Source organism: Dasypus novemcinctus, chromosome 18 (assembly GCF_030445035.2).
Source record: "Dasypus novemcinctus isolate mDasNov1 chromosome 18, mDasNov1.1.hap2, whole genome shotgun sequence".
NCBI lineage: Eukaryota > Metazoa > Chordata > Mammalia > Cingulata > Dasypodidae > Dasypus > Dasypus novemcinctus.
The window spans coordinates 17,266,478-17,288,415 of record NC_080690.1 but is presented as its reverse complement, the minus strand read 5'-3'; the positions used below and the strand labels follow the sequence as shown (position 1 = coordinate 17,288,415).

The 21,938-nt window shown below is 39.5% G+C and overlaps 2 protein-coding genes across 6 annotated transcripts in view; both read left to right on the top strand.

The window, feature by feature from the left end:
- The window catches only part of AP1G1 (adaptor related protein complex 1 subunit gamma 1), a 130,348-nt gene extending 123,948 nt beyond the window's left edge, over positions 1-6,400 (top strand). For both annotated transcript variants that reach the window (XM_058279770.2, XM_071209097.1), the window contains 2 exons: positions 467-565; positions 2,203-6,400. In XM_058279770.2, coding sequence (XP_058135753.1) covers positions 467-565; positions 2,203-2,304 — 201 coding nt within the window. In that variant the 3' untranslated portion in view covers positions 2,305-6,400. The remainder of the gene's footprint in view (positions 1-466; positions 566-2,202) is intronic.
- A 3,611-nt stretch (positions 6,401-10,011) lies between these two features.
- The window catches only part of PHLPP2 (PH domain and leucine rich repeat protein phosphatase 2), a 79,820-nt gene continuing 67,893 nt past the window's right edge, over positions 10,012-21,938 (top strand). For 2 of the 4 annotated variants that reach the window (XM_071209096.1, XM_058279766.2), the window contains exons 1-2: positions 10,064-10,183; positions 17,177-17,445. In XM_071209096.1, the coding sequence (XP_071065197.1) occupies positions 10,076-10,183; positions 17,177-17,445 (377 nt within the window). In that variant the 5' untranslated portion in view covers positions 10,064-10,075. Of the gene's footprint in view, positions 10,184-17,176; positions 17,446-21,938 lie in introns of all 4 variants that reach the window. The other 2 variants (XM_058279767.2, XM_071209095.1) reach the window with 2 other exon arrangements.

The following is a 21,938-nucleotide window of genomic DNA, read 5'->3' as shown; positions in this document are numbered from 1 at the left end:
TTATCCAAATACTCAAATGTATAAATGTCTATTTAGTTGGTGACCTGTATGTTGCTTTGATACTTTTGGGAAGCTTTTTTCTTGGTTTCTCTCTGGCTTTTCTTAAACTATAGGCACCCATTTTTCATCTGCGTAGTTGATGGTTGAATTACTATTAAGTTGCCAAATTAAGAATTGGTTACTTTTTAAAAAAGTGGTAGACTTAAAAAAAGTGGTAGAAAGAGTGGAGTGACTCATTGCTAGTTTTCATGATCAAAGACCTAACAATGGGTTTTACAAATACCATGAGGTAACAATCAGCCCACCTAGTATGAATTGCTGATATCTAGAAAGCAAATAAAACTTCGTAGCTAATCTGTTACTGGAATCATCAGGGGACACCTAACTTTTTAAAAAATTTATTGACATCTGTGATATAGTATTAAGTGTATTACTTTTCTGAAGAGTGCCCCTTTTCTCCTCTTAGACATTCCAGCTGCAGCTTCTGTCTCCTAGTAGCAGCATTGTCCCAGCATTTAATACAGGAACCATCACACAAGTCATTAAAGTTCTGAACCCACAGAAGGTGAGTAGCACGTTTGAAGACAATATCTGAGCAAGGCGGAAGCATATTTCCCGAAATGAAATTCTGCTTTGTTCCTCTGTTTTTTTCTGACTCATAATCATAGAAGAGATCTATAAAATGTCTGGTCCAACATCCTTGTTCTTTTGTAGATAATAAGCTGAGCCAGAGACATTAAATGATTTTTGTGGCATCTTGTTAAAATGTAAAATGTGTTAAAAAAAAAAAACACAAACAACAACAAAAAGGTCTAGTTTGCAGGTGGGTAAAGCTTAGACATTTTAACCTTTATACAATTTGAAATCTGGGGTAAGAGCACTTAACCAACTACTGTGATTATTAAGTAAGCATAGCAGAAATGAAGGCACTTTTCTGAAGTAGCCTAATGAAAAATAGCTTTAGAAACAAGTAAAATTAAGCAATGTTTTTATTTTATCTTCTTTTTTTTTTTTTTAAAGATTTATTTTTATTTATTTAATTCCCCTCCCCTCCCCTGGTTGTCTGTTTTCTGTGTCTTTTTGCTGCGTCTTGTTTCTTTGTCCGCTTCTGTTGTCGTCAGCGGCACGGGAAGTGTGGGCGGCGCCATTCCTCGGCAGGCTGCTCCCTCCTTCGCGCTGGGCGGCTCTCCTTATGGGTGCACTCCTTGCGCGTGGGGCTCCCCTACGCGGAGGACACCCCTGTGTAGCACAGGCACTCCTTGCACGCATCAGTGCTGCGCATGGGCCAGCTCCACACGGGTCAAGGAGGCCCGGGGCTTGAACCGCGGACCTCCCATGTGATAGACGGACGCCCTAACCACTGGGCCAAAGTCCGTTTCCCTATTTTATCTTCTGAAGGATGTAAATTGGCTTATGAGTTCTCTTATAACTGCTGCTATTAACTGCAATAGTACATCTAAATGTAGAACATAAGATGAGTATGTCTTTATCTCAGTTTTCTAGAAGCTTGGATACAGGGTTGAGCCCTTTCAAAACACTCGGCAAATGTTTTTATGCTCCCAAGTGGTTCTTTCCTTTTGATGCAGTTGTAAGACTAAAGACTCAGGTATTCTGAGATGTTCTGGAAATGTACTTCCACTTGATGGCATGATCATGTCATAGCTAGAGTACTAGGTGCTTTTGTTTTGTCTGTCTTTTTTTTTTTTTTTTTTAAAGATTTATTTATTTAATTTCCCCCCCTCCCCTGGTTGTCTGTTCTTGGTGTCTATTTGCTGCGTCTTGTTTCTTTGTCCGCTTCTGTTGTTGTCAGCTGCAAGGGAAGTGTGGGCGGCGCCATTCCTGGGCAGGCTGCACTGTCTTTTCGCGCTGGGCGGCTTTCCTCACGGGCGCACTCCTTGTGCGTGGGGCTCCCCCACGCAGGGGACACCCTTGCGTGGCACGGCACTCCTTTGCGCGCATCAGCGCTGCGCATGGCCAGCTCCACACGGGTCAAGGAGGCCCGGGGTTTGAACCGCGGACCTCCCATATGGTAGACGGACGCCCTAACCACTGGGCCAAAGTCCGTTTCCCTGTCTGTCATTTTTAAGACACGGCTTTGCTTTTTAAAAAAGTATTGATCCCTAAGATCAAAAGTCTGTTGGGCTAAACAAATTCTAGGTATTTTATTTCATTGTATAATTTGTGACTCTCTTGTTCTTACAGCAACAGCTGCGAATGCGAATCAAGCTCACATATAATCACAAGGGCTCAGCAATGCAAGATCTGGCAGAGGTGAACAACTTTCCCCCTCAGTCCTGGCAATGAGGGTCTGGCACCATTCTCGTTCTTATCCCACTCAATCAAAGGAACTCTGGGAAGGAGGTTGTGATTGCTGGCAAGTCCCCCCCAACTGTACCATGGGCATGAGGAGCCGAAGAGAACCGTTGAGGAGGATTTTCCTAAAGTTATTGCTGACCTTGAAGCATTGTTAAAGACTAATTTCCTCTCCTCCACTATTGAGGCCGGCTGCTTCTGGAGGCTACTTTGCACTCTTCCTCCTCTTCCCCTTTTCCACACTTCCCTTCCCCTCCCACATTTATAGCCAGAATCAACATTCCCTGGGTCCCTGAGGAAGTAAGCAGCTGGTCTAGAGGAGAGGACTGGAATTCATGGCAAGAAAACACTCACTCTGTCTCTGCAGCAAAGATTTGCCCCTTCTCTTGTTTCTCTGTGGACTGGGTGAGGTGGGGTATTTACTCCTCACTAGCTGGGTTACCATCTTCAGGCGCTTTTACATCTGGCATTCAGAATGGAAATGTAACAGTGGACAATAGGGAGCCCTGCCTTTTTCTACTGGTTTTCCCAATGTTTGAAAGAGGCATTAGGCTCCTGATAGCCTTTTCTGTGCATTGCTGTATACACACAGACACACATATGTATGTATGTTTGTTAGTAAGAACTGGTCAGACCTTGAGAGATTATTTGTAAACACTGGACAGATGCAGTTATAAAGAGCTTTTGTTGAGATTTGGCATGAAGGATATGGTGCTCTATTTGTAATAGAAACTTCCAGGGCTCTTCCAGCTCCCATTTCTCATCATTCTTTAGCTGTAGTCATGAATACCCTCCATGATTTTCAAAACTGATTTCCCTTTAAGTGCAAAGTGGACAGCTTCTAAAAGTTATATTTATAATAGTGCCCCTATTCCCCCCACAAATTTTAAAGTTTCTTCTAAGCCCATAACTTGCCTGTTGAACTGTGGTAAATCGGTAGAAAAAGGAGTTTACCAGTTTTAAAGATCAAACTCCTTAAAAAATAAAGCACCTTTGCCCATAGGAAGAGTGAGTATCAAACTCGTCCTAGAGCATATTGGAGTCATCTTCTCCGTTACTCCAACCTCCCTTTTTATTTCCTGAGCCTGGCTTGGACCTTGGCATTCCGTTTGAATTCCTTCTTCTAACTGGAACATTTGTGTTGTATCTGTAACACTGGCACTGAAATAAAGACCACACAGTTAAATAAATCTTTCCTATATTGTACTTTATGGTGTTGGAATGAAGCCTTATAGCTTCCTTGCCCCCTGTGTCAGAGGAAGTCTTATGGACACCATTGGGTAGGAGTATTCTTTCCTGAGTCTTAAGAAATTGGTCTCTTGAGAGAGAGGCCAAGCTCATGAACATCTGCATCAAAGACTTGAGGTCTGGAGCTTTTTGAATTGGTGGGAATTCTGAGTGCTTTTTAGAAAGGACCCTTGTGTTATTAAATGTTAAAATTGAGTTGCTGGAATGAGGTAAAGGTGACTCTGCTGTGGCACATGTTGAATGTACTATGTATATTCAAGTATATAGGCACCATGTCTTATACAATAAAGAAGGAAAAAAAAATGAGGCCCACCTTGCTCTTAAAATGTTTGTAATCATTACTGTATTTGATAATGACCACTTTGACTTCAGTCTTAAACCTGGGTACAAATGTTCTTTTTTCTTTTTTTCTCCATTCCACCAAGCCTTTACGTCAGTGTCTTGTCAAATCTAGCTCTGTATCAGATGCTAGACTATTCCTAACATTTGACAAACTGAAACATTTGAACCAAAGGCTCCAAAGGGGAAACTTTCTGATTTTATTGGTATGTAAGAGCAAGACCTGCTAAAACTTAACCCCATGGGTAAATGGTTGACTGAATCAAGAAGAGGATATTATCCTGGTGCATAGTTTTCAGTAAAGTAAGTGTGAACTAGTGCATATTCCAGACAGCTATTCCACTTTTGCAATGAACAATATCCTTCAAAGATTTCTTTTCAGACTGATTTCATTGGATGTTTACTTAATGCTGTGAAACATGATAGGATTAACATAATATTGGTAGATTTCCTGAATAGAACTTTTGTCTTACATTCCTCTTTGTGGTAGAGGTTTTATTTTTCTCTCTCACAGTTGTAGTTAACCAGCTCAGGTTTTTTTTGTTGTTGTTAAACTGAGTTGAATCTATAAAGAAATTGCTGAAAACCATGTTATAAGATAGTGTTAGCTAATGGAGCTGGAAAGAGTCTACTTGAGTGACAAAGCATCTCCTTGGTTGATCATAGTTTTGAGGTAGAGTTTTATGATCATCCATTTCTTTGTCTGGAAGGAATAAAATATCATGGCCTTAACACAAAGGGTGCTGCATCATGTGATTTTGGAGACTAAACCTGAGTGCCATACTGAAATAATAGCAGCCAAGTAACTGCTTAGGATACTGGTGGTTGTAAAGACAGTTTCAAATAATTGGATCTTAGAAAGCTTCAGCGTGCCTTAAGCTTCCAGGATCAGAGTTAGTTCTCCTCTCACTTGGCCTTGCAGCTAAAAGGAGAAATCTCTAAATTGTTGTGAACACTTGCACAATTCAGTAATTCCCTAGCATCAGCATTCAAGGGGGTGCAAATTTGCATGGCCTTACAACTTTAGAGCCATTGTGAGGAGAGTACAATTTCCATGACTGCTTTAATAACCCAAGGTGGTAAGCAGGGAACCTCTACACACTCTCCAACAATTTCACATGCACTTTTACCTCATTGTTTCCTTCTTCCAGAGTAGTTTGTATCCCACATAGCTCCTACCCACCTCCCCAAGCAATCCTAAGGGAGAATTCATCTAAATAATCAAATAACTGTAGGAAGGATGCTTTCCCCCAGAAGCTTTTCCCACAGTGCTCAGGTGCTGTTACCTTGAGGTGGTTTGGACAGTCATGGAATGTTTTGTGCTGTGTGTGGTGATCATCTATTAATTTTAAGGTGTTTCTCATTTAAAGAAGCGTTCTTCACTGTAACATTTGGAAGGAGATTCTTTCCTCTTGTCTAGGTTAAAAGTGTGGTTTGTACCCCTTGTTTGTCCTATTAATACATGAAACTGTTAAGCACTAGTGGTTTGAGTATTTCTTTCCATTATATAATGTGCTTTCCATTTTTATATCCTTCCAGAAGAAGTTGGAAGTTAGGGAATACTGCTTTTGAGGTTCAGCTTCCTTATTTTCTGCATTGGGAAATATTTGGGCCATGAGAGCTAGGGGAAAGAAAGAGTTTGAATCTGTATATTTTTTCCTAGTGAATGTATTTTAACCTCAGTGTCCTAAACGGAGAGCTAGAGAGAAAGAGAGAAATAAAAAAGGGTATACAAGAACTTTGTGTTTGGGGAGAAGTTGTACATGTCTACGTACTTAAGAGATTGGGAATAGGGAGGATAATTGAAGAGTTGTTTAGAAAGTCCTGAAGTTTAATATACTTTCGACCATTTTGACCTGCGAGGGTGGCTGCTGTTAAAACTGGATATGAATAACTTTTTTTTTTTTTTTTAAAAGCAATAGCAATTGAGTGGGTCCCATCTACAGAGTTCCAGAATCTGGAACACTTGGAAATGCTGAAGCATCTTGCACAGTTGCTTCATGAACTTTCATGAGGCTGATTCTGGCTTCAAGATGGAACACTGAAGTGGTTTTTTTACTTTGTTTAACCCTGCCCCCCCTTCCCCCCACACACACTTTAAAGAACCTGCTGTTGTGCTTTGTGTGTTTTGTTTTTGTTTTCTATTTGGAGGCCTCATGGGAAAGAGCCTCTGAACTCTTTCCTTTATGAACTCTCACTTTGTTCCTGTAAAATCCCTTGTCTTTCATAATGTTGTAAGTTACATTTTCATTAAGCTCCACCACATCTTCTTTACTGTAAAAATATTAACGGCTGTTTCCAAGTGGGATGGCTAATGAAGTTCTAATTATTGCAGACATATTTTTGAAATGTAAAAAACAAAATTAATGATAAGTCTTAGAGGTGAGTGAGGAATAAAATGGATGTAAACATTTACATGGGATGCATTAGAATTGTGTGTATTGTCTTTTGGTTGAAACAAATTATGAACAGTGACTAATAATAAAAAGTCAATACTCAATGATTTTAAGATCTGCTTCCTTGCTTCTTACAAGTGGATTTGAAGCCTCATACGAATTCTTATTCCAGTTTTCAATTAAACTTACAAGTTTGAGTTAAACTTCTGAATTACAACCAGAAATCTCAACATGAGGAATTTGAACAACTAGTTCAAATACAAGTAGATATTACAGACAGTAAAAAAAAGTCCTAGTTTTAACTACAATATTGCTTATGTGCTTCTTCACATATGTAAATTCTCACAGAAGGCAAAAAGAAAGTGAAATGTTTTGGGATAGTCATGGAGTTTCATTTTAAACTTCTTTGTTCAGGTAATCTGTTTTGGGAAGAGGAAGGCCTCACCAGCCAAAATGAGGCATATTTCCTCATCTATGTTTGACTAACTTTACTGTGGAAATGAGTGTCTGGAAGCTTCAGGTTTGTTTGTTTTATTTTTTGAGGCACTGGAGACCAGACCTGGGAAGCAGGTGCTCAACCACTTAAGCCACATCAGCTCCCCAGGTTTTCTATTACTCTGACGATCCCCACAGCCCCTTGATTGAGAAGAGGAAGGGTGTGACAGTCTCTTGATTGAGAAGGGGAAATGTAGACCTAGGCAATTATATAGTTCATGTAGAATTGCCCTTTGGTACTGTTTGATAAGCTATATTTCTGTAGTCGCTCTTTATATATGACAGTTAAAATTAATCTTCATATTAAATATGCTTGATACTTTGATCTACATGTAATTAAGTGCAAATACAAAAGGTACAATGGAAAAGTTAGATGCTAGAAGTTTACTTAATACAGTGAATAGGGGTGGTGGGGTTGAATGGGACATCATATTTTTTTAATCTAATATTTTTACAAAATCAATTAAAAAAAAATACAGTGTATGGAATATCAGATATGAACTTCAGTCCTAAAGAACCAAATTGATTTTTATCACTTTAAAGGGGTTTCCACACTATTTCTTCCCCAGTTCAATTGTCCCCATATTTGAAAATATAAAAAGGTTCAAAGAAAGAATTTCTTCAAATCTTGAAACCAGGTAAATTGTTTATTTGGAAATAAAATAAGGTCTAAAATCTGGATATAAATCTGTTCAGTCTGTGGTAGAATAAGGGATTTAGGCCTACAGATGACTTTGTGATTATCAAAGGAGTGGGAGGCAACTAGATGTAAACAGGTGAATTTAGTGTCTTATGGCTCCTCTACCAAAATCCGATAGACATGAAATTTCCTTCTCCAGACTTGCCTATTTTGCTGTGAGGATCAGGAAAAGCACCTGGGATAAAGTCTGTGTGTGTGTGTGCACTGGGGTTGGGGGTGGGGGTGGGTGAGACCATGTGTAGCGAGGGTACGCACAGCTGCTGTAGGAAGGTTACAGAGCAGGGATGGCTTGTAAAGACTGCTCTGTCTCTTGGCTTGATCCAAACAGTGAATTTTGTAATGATGAACCTGCAGTGAGGGCAGATGGATTTTTGCACACACACAAAAAAAATCCCAGAAGAATTTATTTTTAGGGTTAGTCTCAGCTGTTTACCATTTCTGGAAATTTAGTTATATAACTTGGTATACATAATGCACACTGCCTTGAACTGGGAGAGAACATGAATACGTGACCTTTGAAACAAAGTATAAGATGTTAATGGCAGTACATAATTTGAAAAGTCAGAATCATCTGCTTGTGACCACTGAATTGGATAAATCATTATCTTGAATCATGGGTATCTTAAAAGGGCGTGGCATCATAAGTCACCCCCTGAATCATCTCAGCTGGTGGATTTTTTTTCCATTTTGAAAGAGGTACTATCTTACTAGTTTGTATGGAGTAGTAAATACATAAACTTTAGTATATACTTTTATTCTGAATTGATGCTTTAGCTCACTATCCCATTAGTTAAAAAAAAAACCATCTACAAATGCTATTCCCCAGCATCAACTCAAACCCTGGTCCTGGGACAAGATTCTTCCCCCTCACATGATCAAGCAATAAAGAAATGCTCATGAGATCTGGAGAAGGTAATGTTCAATACCTCAAGAAATAAGCTTCTGGAATCACTTATTCTGAGTCACTTTGTAAATTTTTAAAATTCTCACTGCCTGTCTGTCCTTGCTCAAATCCACTTCTTTCTTCATATTGGAGTCTGCCCCAAATAAGCTTGAGTTCTTACTGGGAGAAGAAGCACCGAAATAGGAATATGACTAGTTTGCATAACTTTCTTAGAAGGCACTTCAAGATAGAAGAAAATCCCAGGAAGTGTATATAACCTTAAGTTTTTTCACCTTACACTAGAGTCTTGAGACAATTTTTAATTTGTTAAAATGAGGCAAAACAAATGAAGATTACTGAAGACTGGAACTTTGGTATATTTCAAGTAACTCATAGTAAAGGGAAAAAGTAGTAAACATCCTTTTTCTTTTACAGAATTTGTACAGGTTGAGAGTCTTTGCAAGAGCCAAGTTTTGACTTGGAATTTAAAATATCTCCAGTTAGATACATTTGTATAATTAGAGGAAAACGGACTACACAATTAGACCTCAACCTTTCTTGTACAAAGCCTACAACTGACATGTTTTCAGCAGATAGTTGGTCTGGACAAGGCAAGCTGAAGCAAGGGATAATTGATGATACCATCTTTGCCAGATATTCTATGCTCCAGAGATGACTAGTTTTCTGTTGGTAATCCTCACAAGTTGCTTTAAGATTTACCGATTATCTGTGTAAGAGAAGTTCTAAAATCTAGTAGTCTTGGAAACTCAGAATTAGAATAGCTTCTATGAATCCCTACGTGTTGTGCTCTTTGTGTTATTCAATAAATCACAATAAGTGTTAACGAAATTTTCACCACTTTCAGTTTAAGAACTAGAAGTTTAAATTAAGTTACTTGCACAAAGATATATATATATAGGTGTAATAAATGATGGAGCTGAGATTTCAAAGCAAACTGACTTCAAATTTGGCCCACTGACTGCAAAACTACTATCACTGCAGGAACTAAGGGAAAATGAAAAATTAACTTTTAAAGATTTTCTTTATTAACCTTGCAAATAATCAGTGGTTCATAGACCGGATTATTGCTTGAATCTGAGAGCAGAATTCTGATAATTTTTCTAAATATGACTGGGAGGTGAGCTGACACGTTTATAAAGTTGGGTCGAATTTACTGAAGAAGGTCGTAAGTAAGAATCTCTAATAAGGAAGAGAAAGGGCCTTGAGTATTCTCAATAAACAGTTCATTCAAGGGCTTCGCAATGGAGGGTGAGAAGCCAGTTTTGAAGTAGAGAGGTAAGCTATAAGAGCTACCCTCGGGAGAAGGCAGCGTCCGGTCCCCATTGGCAGGTGCAGGCTCCACCTGCCCCTTTCTCTTGCCGGCACTTCAGAGGCGTCGAAAGCAGTAAACATTTCTCCCTGCACAGGGTCCTCCAAACCTAGCGCGGACCTCAAAGGAGGCCCAGCGCTGCCGAGTCGCCAGGCTCTCCCCGCCGGGCCCTCGGCCTCCAGCCGGTCGAGAACGAGCCTCGGCGGCGCGGGGGCCACGCCGGGGCCACGCCAGGGCCACGCCGAGTCCGCAGCTACGCAGGTCCGCCGGGGCTGCGGGAGGGCGGGGCCCGCGACCCGGAGGGCGGGGCCGCCGGCCGCTCTCGTGCGCCGTCGCGCCGGCCGGCGCTCCCTGTGCAGTCTCCGCCGCCGATGGGGGAGGTGGAGCCGGGGCCCGCGGGCCCGCTGGAGCCGCCGGAGCCGCCGGAGCCGCCCGAAGCGCCCGCGAGCCGCCGGCCGGGAGGGATCCGGGTGCTGAAGGTTAGGCGGGCAGGCGGGCTGGGGAGCAGACACGGGGGGCGGCGGGAGGCCGGCCCCGCCCCGCGCGGTGGCTGAGGCGGCGGTGACCCTAGTCCCGCATCAGTCAGCTACGCGGCCCGGGCGCCCCCCAGCCCAGCGGGCAGCGCCGCGGTCCCCGCTGAGGCCTCCGCGCCGCGCCCGTGCCGAGGCCTCGGCCGCGGCGCCCCCACCGCCGCCCCTCCTTGGCCGCGCGCCACCCGCCTCGCAGGCCCACGCCTCGCGCCCGCTGGCCGCCGACGCCCCGCCCGCTCCTCCGGGCCCCCGGCTCCCGGGCCCGGAGGCCAGCGCGCTCCTCGGGCGCGCGGAGCTGGAAGTACGCAGGGCTTTCTGCCCGGACACCTGAAGACATCACCCCAGCGGGAGGATGGCGGCGGTGATTGGCCGGGCGCTGCGGGGTGCCGGAGGCTGTGCCGGCGGGAGCGCAGACTCTGCCCTCCCGGCTTACAACCCAAGTTACCCCGGCTCCCCGCTTGGGAGACGCAGGCGAGGAAGGATGACCTGCCCCGCCTGGAGAGAAAATCCCCGGAGGAGCCGGGTTCCCGGGAATCGCTGAGCGGTTGCAGAAGAGAGGGGTTGGGCCGAGAGGGGCATTCCCGCCTGCGGGAGCGGGGCTGACAATCCTGGGAAACTGTAATGGGGGAGCAGTTATGCAACAGGCAGCCAGCGGGGCTTTGGCAGGAATTAGGGGAGTGGGAAGAAAGGGAAGCGGATGCTGGCCTGGGTGGAGGGGAACCCTGAAGGTGATGACAAGAAGTTTGAGAGCATATGGAATGTAGGGTGGGGAGGGAGCAGAGATGATTAAAGGGAGGGATTGTGGGACTCTGGGTGGAGTTTTGTGTTAGCCTTTCAAATAGAAAAATTTTCTGTAGGTCAAATATGTAAACTGGGTGTCCTTTTGGAGGTGGAATAGAATTCATTCCAGAGTTTTAGAAGTGGAATGTAACCAGGGAGAAGGAAGAGAGAAAATAAAATTATTATAATACAGGACATCACAAAAAATGGCAACAACAGCAACAAAAAGATTGGAAGGATCTAGTGAAATTATGAAACAACAGAAACTATAACTGTAAATATATATATATATATGATTTCTGCCACTACCTCACAATCTTAATGCAGTGACTTTAAGAAGTAACTTTTCATGGTTTAAATCTGACCTGTGCATAAACCTTGTACATATTTATTGTAATGTATTTAATCATAAGTTGCAAATATTACCTGGAGGATTTTGGATACTCACTTAAAACTATAAGGTCATCTAAAATGTAAATTGTGAATTAACTCAATGAAAAAAAAAGTTCAGCTGGCCTGGCTTATCAGGAAATGGCAGGTCTGAGAGATAGGCACTGCCCTCTGGCCTACAAGGTAAATAAACAGCCTTGGCTTTTTTTTTAATAATTTTTTTTGGGGGGTGGAGAGTGATTGAATTGTTAGAGGGAAGTAATTGAGAAGTGAGTTCCTTTTTGATGACAACCTAACCCTGGTTTCCCAGAGATTGCAACCTGGGGACTATTAGAAGGATGCCAGAAATTGGTCTTAATTGCAATACTGAGCTGGTGTAGTGGGAGGCTGAGAGTCTCTAAAGGCCTTTGCATCCCTTGCTTTACTGCATACAGTAAATACTCTAAATAATCCTTGCAAATAAATGGGATCAGCTGTAGAGATTAGGTGCTCTGAGTTCCACAGAAAAAAAAATTGCCTTAATTAGCCTAGTGGTTGAATTTTGTGCCAAGGGAAGCCAGAAAAGAATATGTACATATAACACTTCTGAACTGGGAAGAAAGTCATAATCTCCCACACTTTCTCTGAAGACTTTTTGAAAAAAAACTTTACAACTTTTCTATACTTAATATGAAATCATGAACATCATTGTTATTAAATAATACAGATTTTCATTAAAAGACTAGTATCACTAAGACAGTATAACACAGGCAGACTAGATCTAGGTCCATGTATGTGGGTTACTGGAAAATTTGACTGAAAACCTGCCTGTAGATTCATTTAACAAATTGCTGTTTAGAATGTACACCTTTACAGTTGTTGAAATATAAGTACGATATTCTTATTACTCTTAAAAATATTAGGAGTACTTTTGGAGCATCTTTTTATTTTTTTTAAGGAGACAACGGGAATTAAACCCAAGACCTTGTATGTGGGAAGCTGGTGCTCAACCACTGAACTGCATTGGCTCCCGAGTTGGTTTTTCCTTTTTTGTTTTTGTTTTTTTTAGGAGGCACCAGGAATGGAACCTGGGACCTCTCATGTGGAAAGCAGGTACTTAACTGCTTGAGCCACATCCACTCCCTAATATTATTTTTTACTCCATCTCCAGAAGACATGAAGTTACAAGTAATCTAATCAGTGAATGTCATGGGATTTTTTTCAAGAATAGTTTTAAATTTTTATTAAACTAATATGTGTACATGGTTTTAAAAATCAATATCAAAAAGATTTTAATGAACTAAAGTATTTCTCCCCTTCCCATCCTTTCCAAAATAGTCTTTACCGTGTGTGTGTTCTCAGAGATGAGCTGTTTTAGTTTCTTAGGCTGCTTAAAGCAGGTACATGAAAATGGTCTGTTGAAAAAATGGGACTTTATCAGCTCACAGTTCTGAGGACCAAAAAATGTCCAAATCAGGCCATCATCAAGGCAATGCTTTCTTCCAGAAGACCGGCTGCAGGACATCTTTGGCTCATCTGTCATGTGGCAAGGCATATGGTGGTGTCTGCTGGCCTCTCTCTTCTTTTCCTGATTCCCTTGATTTCAGCCTCTGGTGGCTCCATATGTGACTTTCTCTCTCCGTGTCAGAATTTCATTCTCTTATAAAGGACTCCAGTAACAGGGGTACAGCCCATCCTGATTGAGGTGGGTCACACTTTTAACTGAAGTAACCTCATCAAAAAGTCCTACTGGCAATGGGTCCATACCCACAGGAATGGATTAAATTTAAGAACATGTTTTCCTGGGGTACACAGAGCTTCAAACCATCACACAAGCCCATCTTGTTTTAAAGTTTTGGATGCGGGAAAATATCTCCTCCCTTAGGGTATTTCACATTCTAGAACTCACTGGGTATGGGGAGTTTTTTACCTTATTCTGAACATCTTAGGGTGTTTAATATGTTTATCATCTTTGAACTGGTCACAGCCCTTATATATTATCTTTCTTTTTGGAAACTTAAAGGCATAAAATTGAAGTAGTAGTGTGTTCATGTCTTACTCTAAAGGCTTGCTTTCTAGAAATATCTTTAATCTTAAGTGTGCTCTTTATATACTTGCTTGACGTAAGAGCTGATCATAGTTGTGTTCTCTTTTAAATAACATTTATCAGGGTAACAGTTCTTACACAAGAGTAAGGGAGAAAATGAACAAAGTGTTTTCAATCTAGCAATTCTAGTAGAATGGTGATTTTAAAAGTTAAAATAGCTCAGAGGACAGTTTAATAGGAAGTACTATCACTGACTGCTAAGAAGACCTTCCCAGCAGTTACCTGAAGCTTTAGGCAATGGTACAGGATATTCTTGAGAAGGAGGAGGCACCAAGTAATTCACCAGTGGCTACAATAGCTACACAGTTCATTAAGATTGTTGCTGCTTTGCTTTTATTAGTATCAGAGCTTTTAAATGCCCGTTGAACTGGTTTAAAAAATTTGATGTCTGTTAAAGTTCTAACTTAGCCGGTTATCGTCCTAAGATTCTTTGAGGCAAATGATGACCAACAACACTATGTTTTAGTGATGTAAAGTTCCTTAAGGAATTTATACTCTTAAAGGGAAATATAATGCATACACATTAAAAAAAAATCCTCACAGAAAAAAAGTCATGGATGAACTAACACTACTTGCTGGGCTCTTTCTTGACTTTTAAGACTGAAAAGGTCAGTGGGCCATTGTTTAACCTTAAAAAGTCTTTGAAGAAACTATTTAGTGGTTGTGTCTGCCTGCTCTCTCAACAGCAGTGAGCAAAATTTATAAATATTACTGAATCATCTAAAATATTTTTAGGTAGGCCAGTTGCTCTTTCCCAAAGATTAAAAAAAAAAAGGAATATTTAAAATAACCAGTGGTTAAAAATATTTAGTGGAACACATATTCCTGTGTTTGTAAAATAAACACTCTGAAGCCCTTTGTTAATTCAGCTTTGAGAATCTGCTCTTGATGAGGAGAAGCTTATTTCCCACTTGTAGCTAGGGTTTATCCTACTTATCTAAACTTAGAATCAGTAATAATCTTCTTGGTGTTGAATAGCTATGTCCAGATCTCTACAGTCTGCAAAATGAATGTTGTCCTGAATTTAAGCAAGGACGCTTTGTATTTCCTTCTCACATGGGGATGTCTTCTAACTTTTGCTTCCCTTTCTTTGCTGTCTTTGGAATTTTTTTTTTTTTTAAGGAGGTACCAGGGAACCTGGGCCTTTGTACGTGGGAAACAGGCACTAAACCACTGAGCTGCATCTACTCCCTATCTATGGAAATAGAATTTTAGGTGCTACAGATACCTTCAAATATTTAATCTCAATAATTATAAAAATAATATTTGCCTTATCTTTAGTTATTTCTGTTTAGGAGTAATAATGAGTAATTTATATTATTCCTTTCCACTCTGTGGCTGATACAAAGAAAAGACTGTAGGTTTCTTTGCAAAAAATGGAGATGTTTTCCAAATATGGTCACCTTTTTGCCAGAGATAATTGGGCTAAAGTTTTGGAATAAATTTCTGTGATGTCGGCTGAGTCTTGACTACACCTGTGTCTCTAGGTGTTAAGACACTAATAATCTCTCTGTGGAGAAGAGAGGAAGACATAAATAAATAATTAAAACCCACTGCAATATATAAGAGAAATATTTGAAGGTGAAGACGTTCTGCTGAGGAGAAAGTGGTGGCATTAATTCTTTCTAGATAAGAAGGGAAAATGGGGATGGGAGGTGTGGAGGGCTCTATAGAAAAACTCTACTCAAGTAGAGTTTTGAAGAAAATTACTAGTCAGATGGACATAGTGAAGAAGGATGTTTCAGGAAAGCCACAGAATTGTGGAGCAGTTTGTGGTGTTCAGTGTAATTGTTACCACGGATGTCTGTTTTATTAAATTGAACAAAAATGACCTGATCATAAAAATAGAGGTGTGTTTTGCTTTTATTTTTACTTTAAATTTATTGAAGTGTATCATACATACATAAACAATAAGTGTATAGTAAAGCAATAAGTTTATAGTAATAAAACAAACATGCATAACATCATAAAGGGGTTCCCATACATCACCCCGCCACAAATACCTCGCATTGTGGTGAAATATTTGTTACAAATTATGAAAGAATATCATCACAATATTCCTACTAATATCTTACTCCCCCCCCACCCTATTATTGTTATTTTTTTAATATATTTTTATTACAAAAGTTGTGAACTTACAAAACAGTCATACACATATGTAGATTTCCCATACAACATCCCTTCACCAACACACCACACCATGGTGGAACATTTTGCATTGATGCAAAAATATTACAGTATTATTAACCACAGTCTATACATCATACAAATTGTATTTTTCCCATGCTTCACATTCCCACCACCCTACAGTAGTGATGTACATCCACTCTAGCTCATAGAAGGACATTGTTGCATCTGTACCATCAACCACAATTCTCATCTACAAAATTGTATTTGGTTTTGTTTTGAGATAACTTAATTTCACAATAAATAAATTTCACATACCTAAGTTATCAAATGCGGCAGTAATTTTTTGGAACATGATGGGAGTGGAGAAAATATTTGCGCATATTGTATTGATATAGTTCTTGCTTACTTTGGCATATGAGGCAGAGGGTCAGGACCTTGGAGAAACTTGCATATTTGCATTGAGACTTGTTCATTGGAGCATTTCTTCCAGTAGTGAAAAATTGGCAACAAACTAAGTGCCATCAGCAGGAGAATGGATAAATTGTGGTATAATTATAAAATAGACATTATTCAATAAGATGTTCAAATGAATGAGCTGGATGCATTCATACAGATCTCTATACGAATGTTGAACTAAATAAAAAAATTGTAGGGCGAAGCATATGTATGTTAAGGTTTATTAAATCCTGTAAAATAATACTGTATATATGTTTGGCAAACAAAAGCATGGGATGTTTCTGTGGTAAAGGTAGAGAGGAATGTGATTGTAGTGGAATATTTATTGGCTTCAGCTGTCTGTATAGTAATGTATAATGTGTGTTCTTTAGAGTAATCTGAATCAAATATGGGAAAATATTAAAATTTGTGATAGCTGGATAGTAAGTGCTAATCTTGACATTTTTCTGAAAACTTAAGAAAAAGAAAAGGTCAGAGAGGATGATGGGTGGAGACATGAACTGCTAGCAGTAAAGAAAATGAAATTATCCAGATTAAGAATGGAGATGGGGGAAGTGGTGGTGGCTCAAGCCAATGGGCGTCTCCCTCCCACATGGGAGTTCCCGAGTTTGGTTTCCGGTGCCTCCTTAAAAAAAAGAGACAAGCATACACAAGCACACAACAAACAAATGCTAGAGCTGACAGCAAGTGCAAACAAAGAGGGGTGAGAAATCCTTAAAAAAAGAAGAATGGAGATGGGTGGGAGTGGATGTAGCTCAAGTGGTTGAGTGTGCCTGTTTCTCATGTATGCGGTCCTGGGTTTGATCCCTGGTATCTCCTAAAAACAAAAAGGAGAAAACAACAACAACAACAACAACAACTCTCATTGGGGAACAGCTATAGCTTAGTGGTTGAGTGCCTGCTTCCCATATATGAGGTCCGGGGCTCAATCCCTCATACCTCAGGAAAAAAAAAAAGGAAGAATGGAAATGGGAGACACGGAAGGCTCCATACGGGGGATGACACCTGAGCAAGGTATTGGAGAGGTAGGATGAGGATTTCACATGTCTAATTCAATTAGATGTTTTAGCTAATGATTTCTTTCTCTGGATATTTTTTAGCGAAATATGAAACACAATGGGAGCAGAAATTGTTTGAATAGGAGAAGTAGATTTGGTTCTCGAGAAAGAGATTGGCTGAGGGAAGATGTGAAGAGAGGCTGTGTTTACCTTTATGGAGCAGAAGCGACCACTGCCGCTACAACCACTACCACCTCCTCGTCCTCTGACTTACATCTCGTCCTTTGCACAGTAGAGACACCAGCAGCCGAAATATGTGCTGGTGAGGGAAGGGAAAGCCTTTATTTACAGCTTCATGGCGATCTGGTCAGGTAAGGTTTAACTTTTATCGTTTTTATTCTCTTGGAATATAAGTAATGTATGTTTCCTGCTTACAAATGGATTTTAGGATTTTTAATTGTGCTAGAACTAAGATGGATTATGGATTCACTAGAATTGAAAGACTAGTCCTTGGAATGCTGATTTTATATTCCTGAATTTAAAAGCTGTTGGTGAAGGGAAATCAGATAGTTATTTCATTTGGATTATACTGTAGATCAGATAGCTAGATTAAAAGTCAACATCTTAAAAATTAATTTTTTTCAAAAAAGCTATACATGTCTGCTGAAAGAAATTGAAGTTTTCCTTTCAACCCTGTACCCCAATTACCCAGGCCTTTTCCTGAAGGCAGTATCAGTTTCTTACGCATCCTACAGATAGTTTATGAATTTACCAGCGTGTATGTGCTCATGTGTGTGTCTCTACTATATATAAATTTAAAAAGTAATGATACTTTATGCAACACATTTTTGATTTAATATCCTTTAGAGCTCTTGCTGTATTAATGTATAGTTTTTATCCTTTTTGATGACTTCATCGTATTCCACTTTATTTTATTTTTTAAAGATTTTTTTTTCTTTAATTTATTTCTTTTCCCCCCCTCCCCTCCCCCCAGTTGTCTGCTCTCTGTGTCCATTCGCTGTGTGTTCTTCTGTAACCACTTCTATCCTTATCAGCGGCACTGTGAATTTGTGTTTCTTTTTGTTGCGTCATCTTGTGTCAGCTCTCCGTGTGTGCGGCTCCATTCTTGGGCAGGCTGCACTTTCCTTCATGCTGGCGGCTCTCCTTCTGGGGTGCACTCCTTGTGCATGGGGCTCCCTTATGTGGGGGACACCCCTGTGTGGTAGGGCACTCCTTGTGCGCATCAGCACTGTGCGTGGGCCAGCTCCACACGGGTCAAGGAGGCCTGGGGTTTGAATTGCGGACCTCCCATGTGGTAGGCGGATGCCCTGTCCACTGGACCAAGTCTGCTTTCCAGTATTCCACTTTATGCATCTACCATAATTTTAACCAGTCTTCTGTTGACAGAAATTTATGTTCTTACCAGTTTCTTACTACTACAAGGAATGCTGCAATTAATATGCTTGTACTTACGATGTTTCTCATTTATGGGAGTCTCTCTGTACGAAAAACTCCTAGATGTAGAATTGCTGGGTCAATGGGCATGTGCATTTATAATTTTGATTTAAATACTAAACAAAAATAAATTAAATAAAAATTAAATAAATATTAAAAATTAAATAAAGATAATTGTCAAATTCTTCTTAGAGGTTATACTTCCATCAATAATACAAAAGTATACCTGTTTCTTCCTTACTTTCTCCAACACTTGTTAGTTAAAATTATGTATAATATAGACACAAAGTCAGGCATGAACTACATACCTGTCAGCATTCCAAGCACAAGTCTTTTTCAAGCCTAGTGAGTTAGATTTTTGCAAATCTGATAAGAATTTCATTTTAATCTCCATTTCTTTTAATGAGTGAAGTTGAGCATATCTTCATGTTTAAGAGCCCTTTCTGTTTCCTTTAAAAGTCATTATATAAATGTGAAGAAGAAAAATATTCTCATAGTAGTCTTATAGTTTGCATATGAACCCTTCTGATTTTTGGATTCAGGGCTTTTGTGTTGTTTAAAAAATTACTACTAGTTCTTTGAACTAAATGTCAAATAAGAGCTCTTTAAATGCCTGGTGATCTTCTTTCTCTCATCCCTCTTCCATGTAATAAATGTTCCTCTTGAGACAGAATTAGACTGTGGATTCAATACTGTTAACAGTGAGGAAGGAAGCTCCCACTCACACCTGGAAAAGTGGTAATAATAGTAACACCTTTAGCTGAGCTAAAAATTGATGTCATTTTAAAGTCTAAATTGAAGTTTACTATGTGTTCCTTTTAGGATTTGGACTGATTCTTGAAAAAGTAGATTAGCATTTCAGTGTTTTCCTTGTTCCCCAGGTAATGTGCTCAAACAGCTACATTTCCTAAATCCATTTGTAAAACGAAAGGATCACACTCAGTAGATCTTAGGCTTCTCTACATTATAACACTGATTCTGACCTAATTTTATCAGGTAAAAAGCCTTACTCTACATGGCAGCTGATAGTGGTTGATGGAGGTCACTTATTTAAACATTTGACTCATTCATTTGTATACATTATTATGTATAGAAAGATGTTAGAAATGTGGAGAAAAACCCACTTAAATTGGCCTGCTATTACTAGTTATGCAGTTACTTTAGAAGCCAAATGTAATATACTTTATTTACTTTTGTGAATCTAAACTACACTTAAAATGGTGTGTTTTTCTGTTTTTAGCCATGTGGCCTTCATAATTACAATAAAATAACTCTTTGGAGATATAATTGATTAGGAAATAATGAAAACACTATTGAACTGTGGCTTGAAAGAAGGAATATATTTTCCTTGCTGGAATAGGAGCTCAGGAAGTCTAATATAACTAAAAAATAATGATGATGATAGATTTTTACCTAACATTAATTGCTCTCTTGTGCTAGTCAATGTGGTTAATGCTTTATACACATTTTCTCATTTAACCCTCACAATAACTGAGGACTATAGTATAATTTCTTTTAAGATGAGGAAAGTTGATTAATGTGCTCAAAAAGATCAGTAGCTGCTAGTGGTCGGAATGCCTAAGGGCCTTCAGGAGAGAGACTTGTACAGCTTCCCTTCCTCAGTTTCAATGTTTAATCATGCTTGCTTTAAGTTCTTTTTTAGATCCCTTACTCAACTATTTGCCTGAGTTCAGTCTTAGTTATCTAATCAGGAATAGGTACTTTCTTTGGAATAGCCCTGTGATAGTTGACAATCTAAGGCGTTATCTTTTTTTTATAATCTTTTTTTGCTGAAGTATATGTCCATTGTAGAAAATTTGGAAAAAACAAAGTATAAAAATAAATAATAATCAATGCTTATGATTTATGTATATTACCTCATTTAATCCTTATAATGATCTTGTGAGAGAAATACTAATACTATCCCCACTGTATAGATAAGGAAATTGAGGCTTAAAGGGGTTAAGCATCTCACCTAAGATCTACAGCCTGTAAGTGATAGAGCTGGAATTTGAGCTCTGGCCTTCAGACACCAGATCCCATCTTCTTAGTCTACTTTGCTCCCCATGGTAATATCTTTTCCCTAGATCTTTTTGTAAGTGAGTATATATATTCACTTATTAAATGCTCAGTAAATATTAGCTTTTTTTTGGTTGTTGTTTCACATCATTCAACTCTTAGAAATAGTGTTGTGATGACTGAACCTTTGCCCATGAATCCTTACATTGCTGATTACTTCCCTACACTAGATTCTGGAAATGAAATTACTGAAGCTAAAATAGCCCCATGTATTTTGTAAATTATCCTGTGTTTCATTCTTTGCTTCCTATTTTTTCCCTCATAGACTGAAGGATTACTCATTTATAGAATTTTAGCACTTGCAGAAACCTTAAAGAGATCATCTGGTGAAACTAAATAACCTAACACCTCTCTCTGCCCTTTCCATTTTGGAATATGGAGGTTAGGGTCAGGGTTATTTTAGTTAAAGAGAGTTATTGGCATTTGAGGGGCAAGGGCCAGAGACGCTTAATTTCCTGAGTGTGTGTGTGTGGGGGGGACAATCCTGTACAACAAAGAATTATCTTGCCCAAAAAACTTTCATCTTCCCCAACGTTCTGTTGACAATCACTGAGACCATTTCCCTTTGTTTTATGGATGTGAAACAGGTCCAGAGATGCCTAGTCTAAAGCACATTCCTGGAACTGGCTGGTGGTAGAACTGTAGTTGGGACACAGTGTCTTGACTTTTAGTCCACTGCTCTTTACATTGTAATATTTGGTCTGTTTTTTTATTTTTTTATTTTTTTATTGAACTGTTTAACTGATAAAGGACTCACTAGTGAAGTTTAGTGTAATCATTGCCTTCTATCTGAAAAGTTGTTAACAATCATATGGAATAAAAATAGATTGACCTTTAGCACATGGTCATATATTTACTTTTATTCTCAATCATCAAAATGACTGAGATCACTAAGTGTTTGATAGGCTGTCTTAAAAATAAGCTGAGAAGCAATAGGTGTATATAACAGAAAATAACATCTTCCCTACTATAGCATTGTAATCCTGAGTTCTAATTCCTTTGCTCTCACTGACTTGATGGGTGACCTTTGGCAAGTCACTAAAATTTCATTTACCATATTTTGCTGTTCTGAAAAGAGGGATGAAAATCCCGTTTCAGCATACACAGTGAACTGATTACCACTGAGGAGGGGAAAAGGAGATTGTTTTGTGCTTCTTATTTCTGTGTTATTTACAAATTTTGGAAGAACACAATATATGAAATAGAAATAAATTATTAATTTTCTTTTATTGTTTAAGTTTTTTTTCATATTTACTACTTCTGGAGTCAGGGTGTGTCTTACAGTTGATGGCAGGTCATAGTTTGTCATTGTTTTCCTTAGGGTACGTAA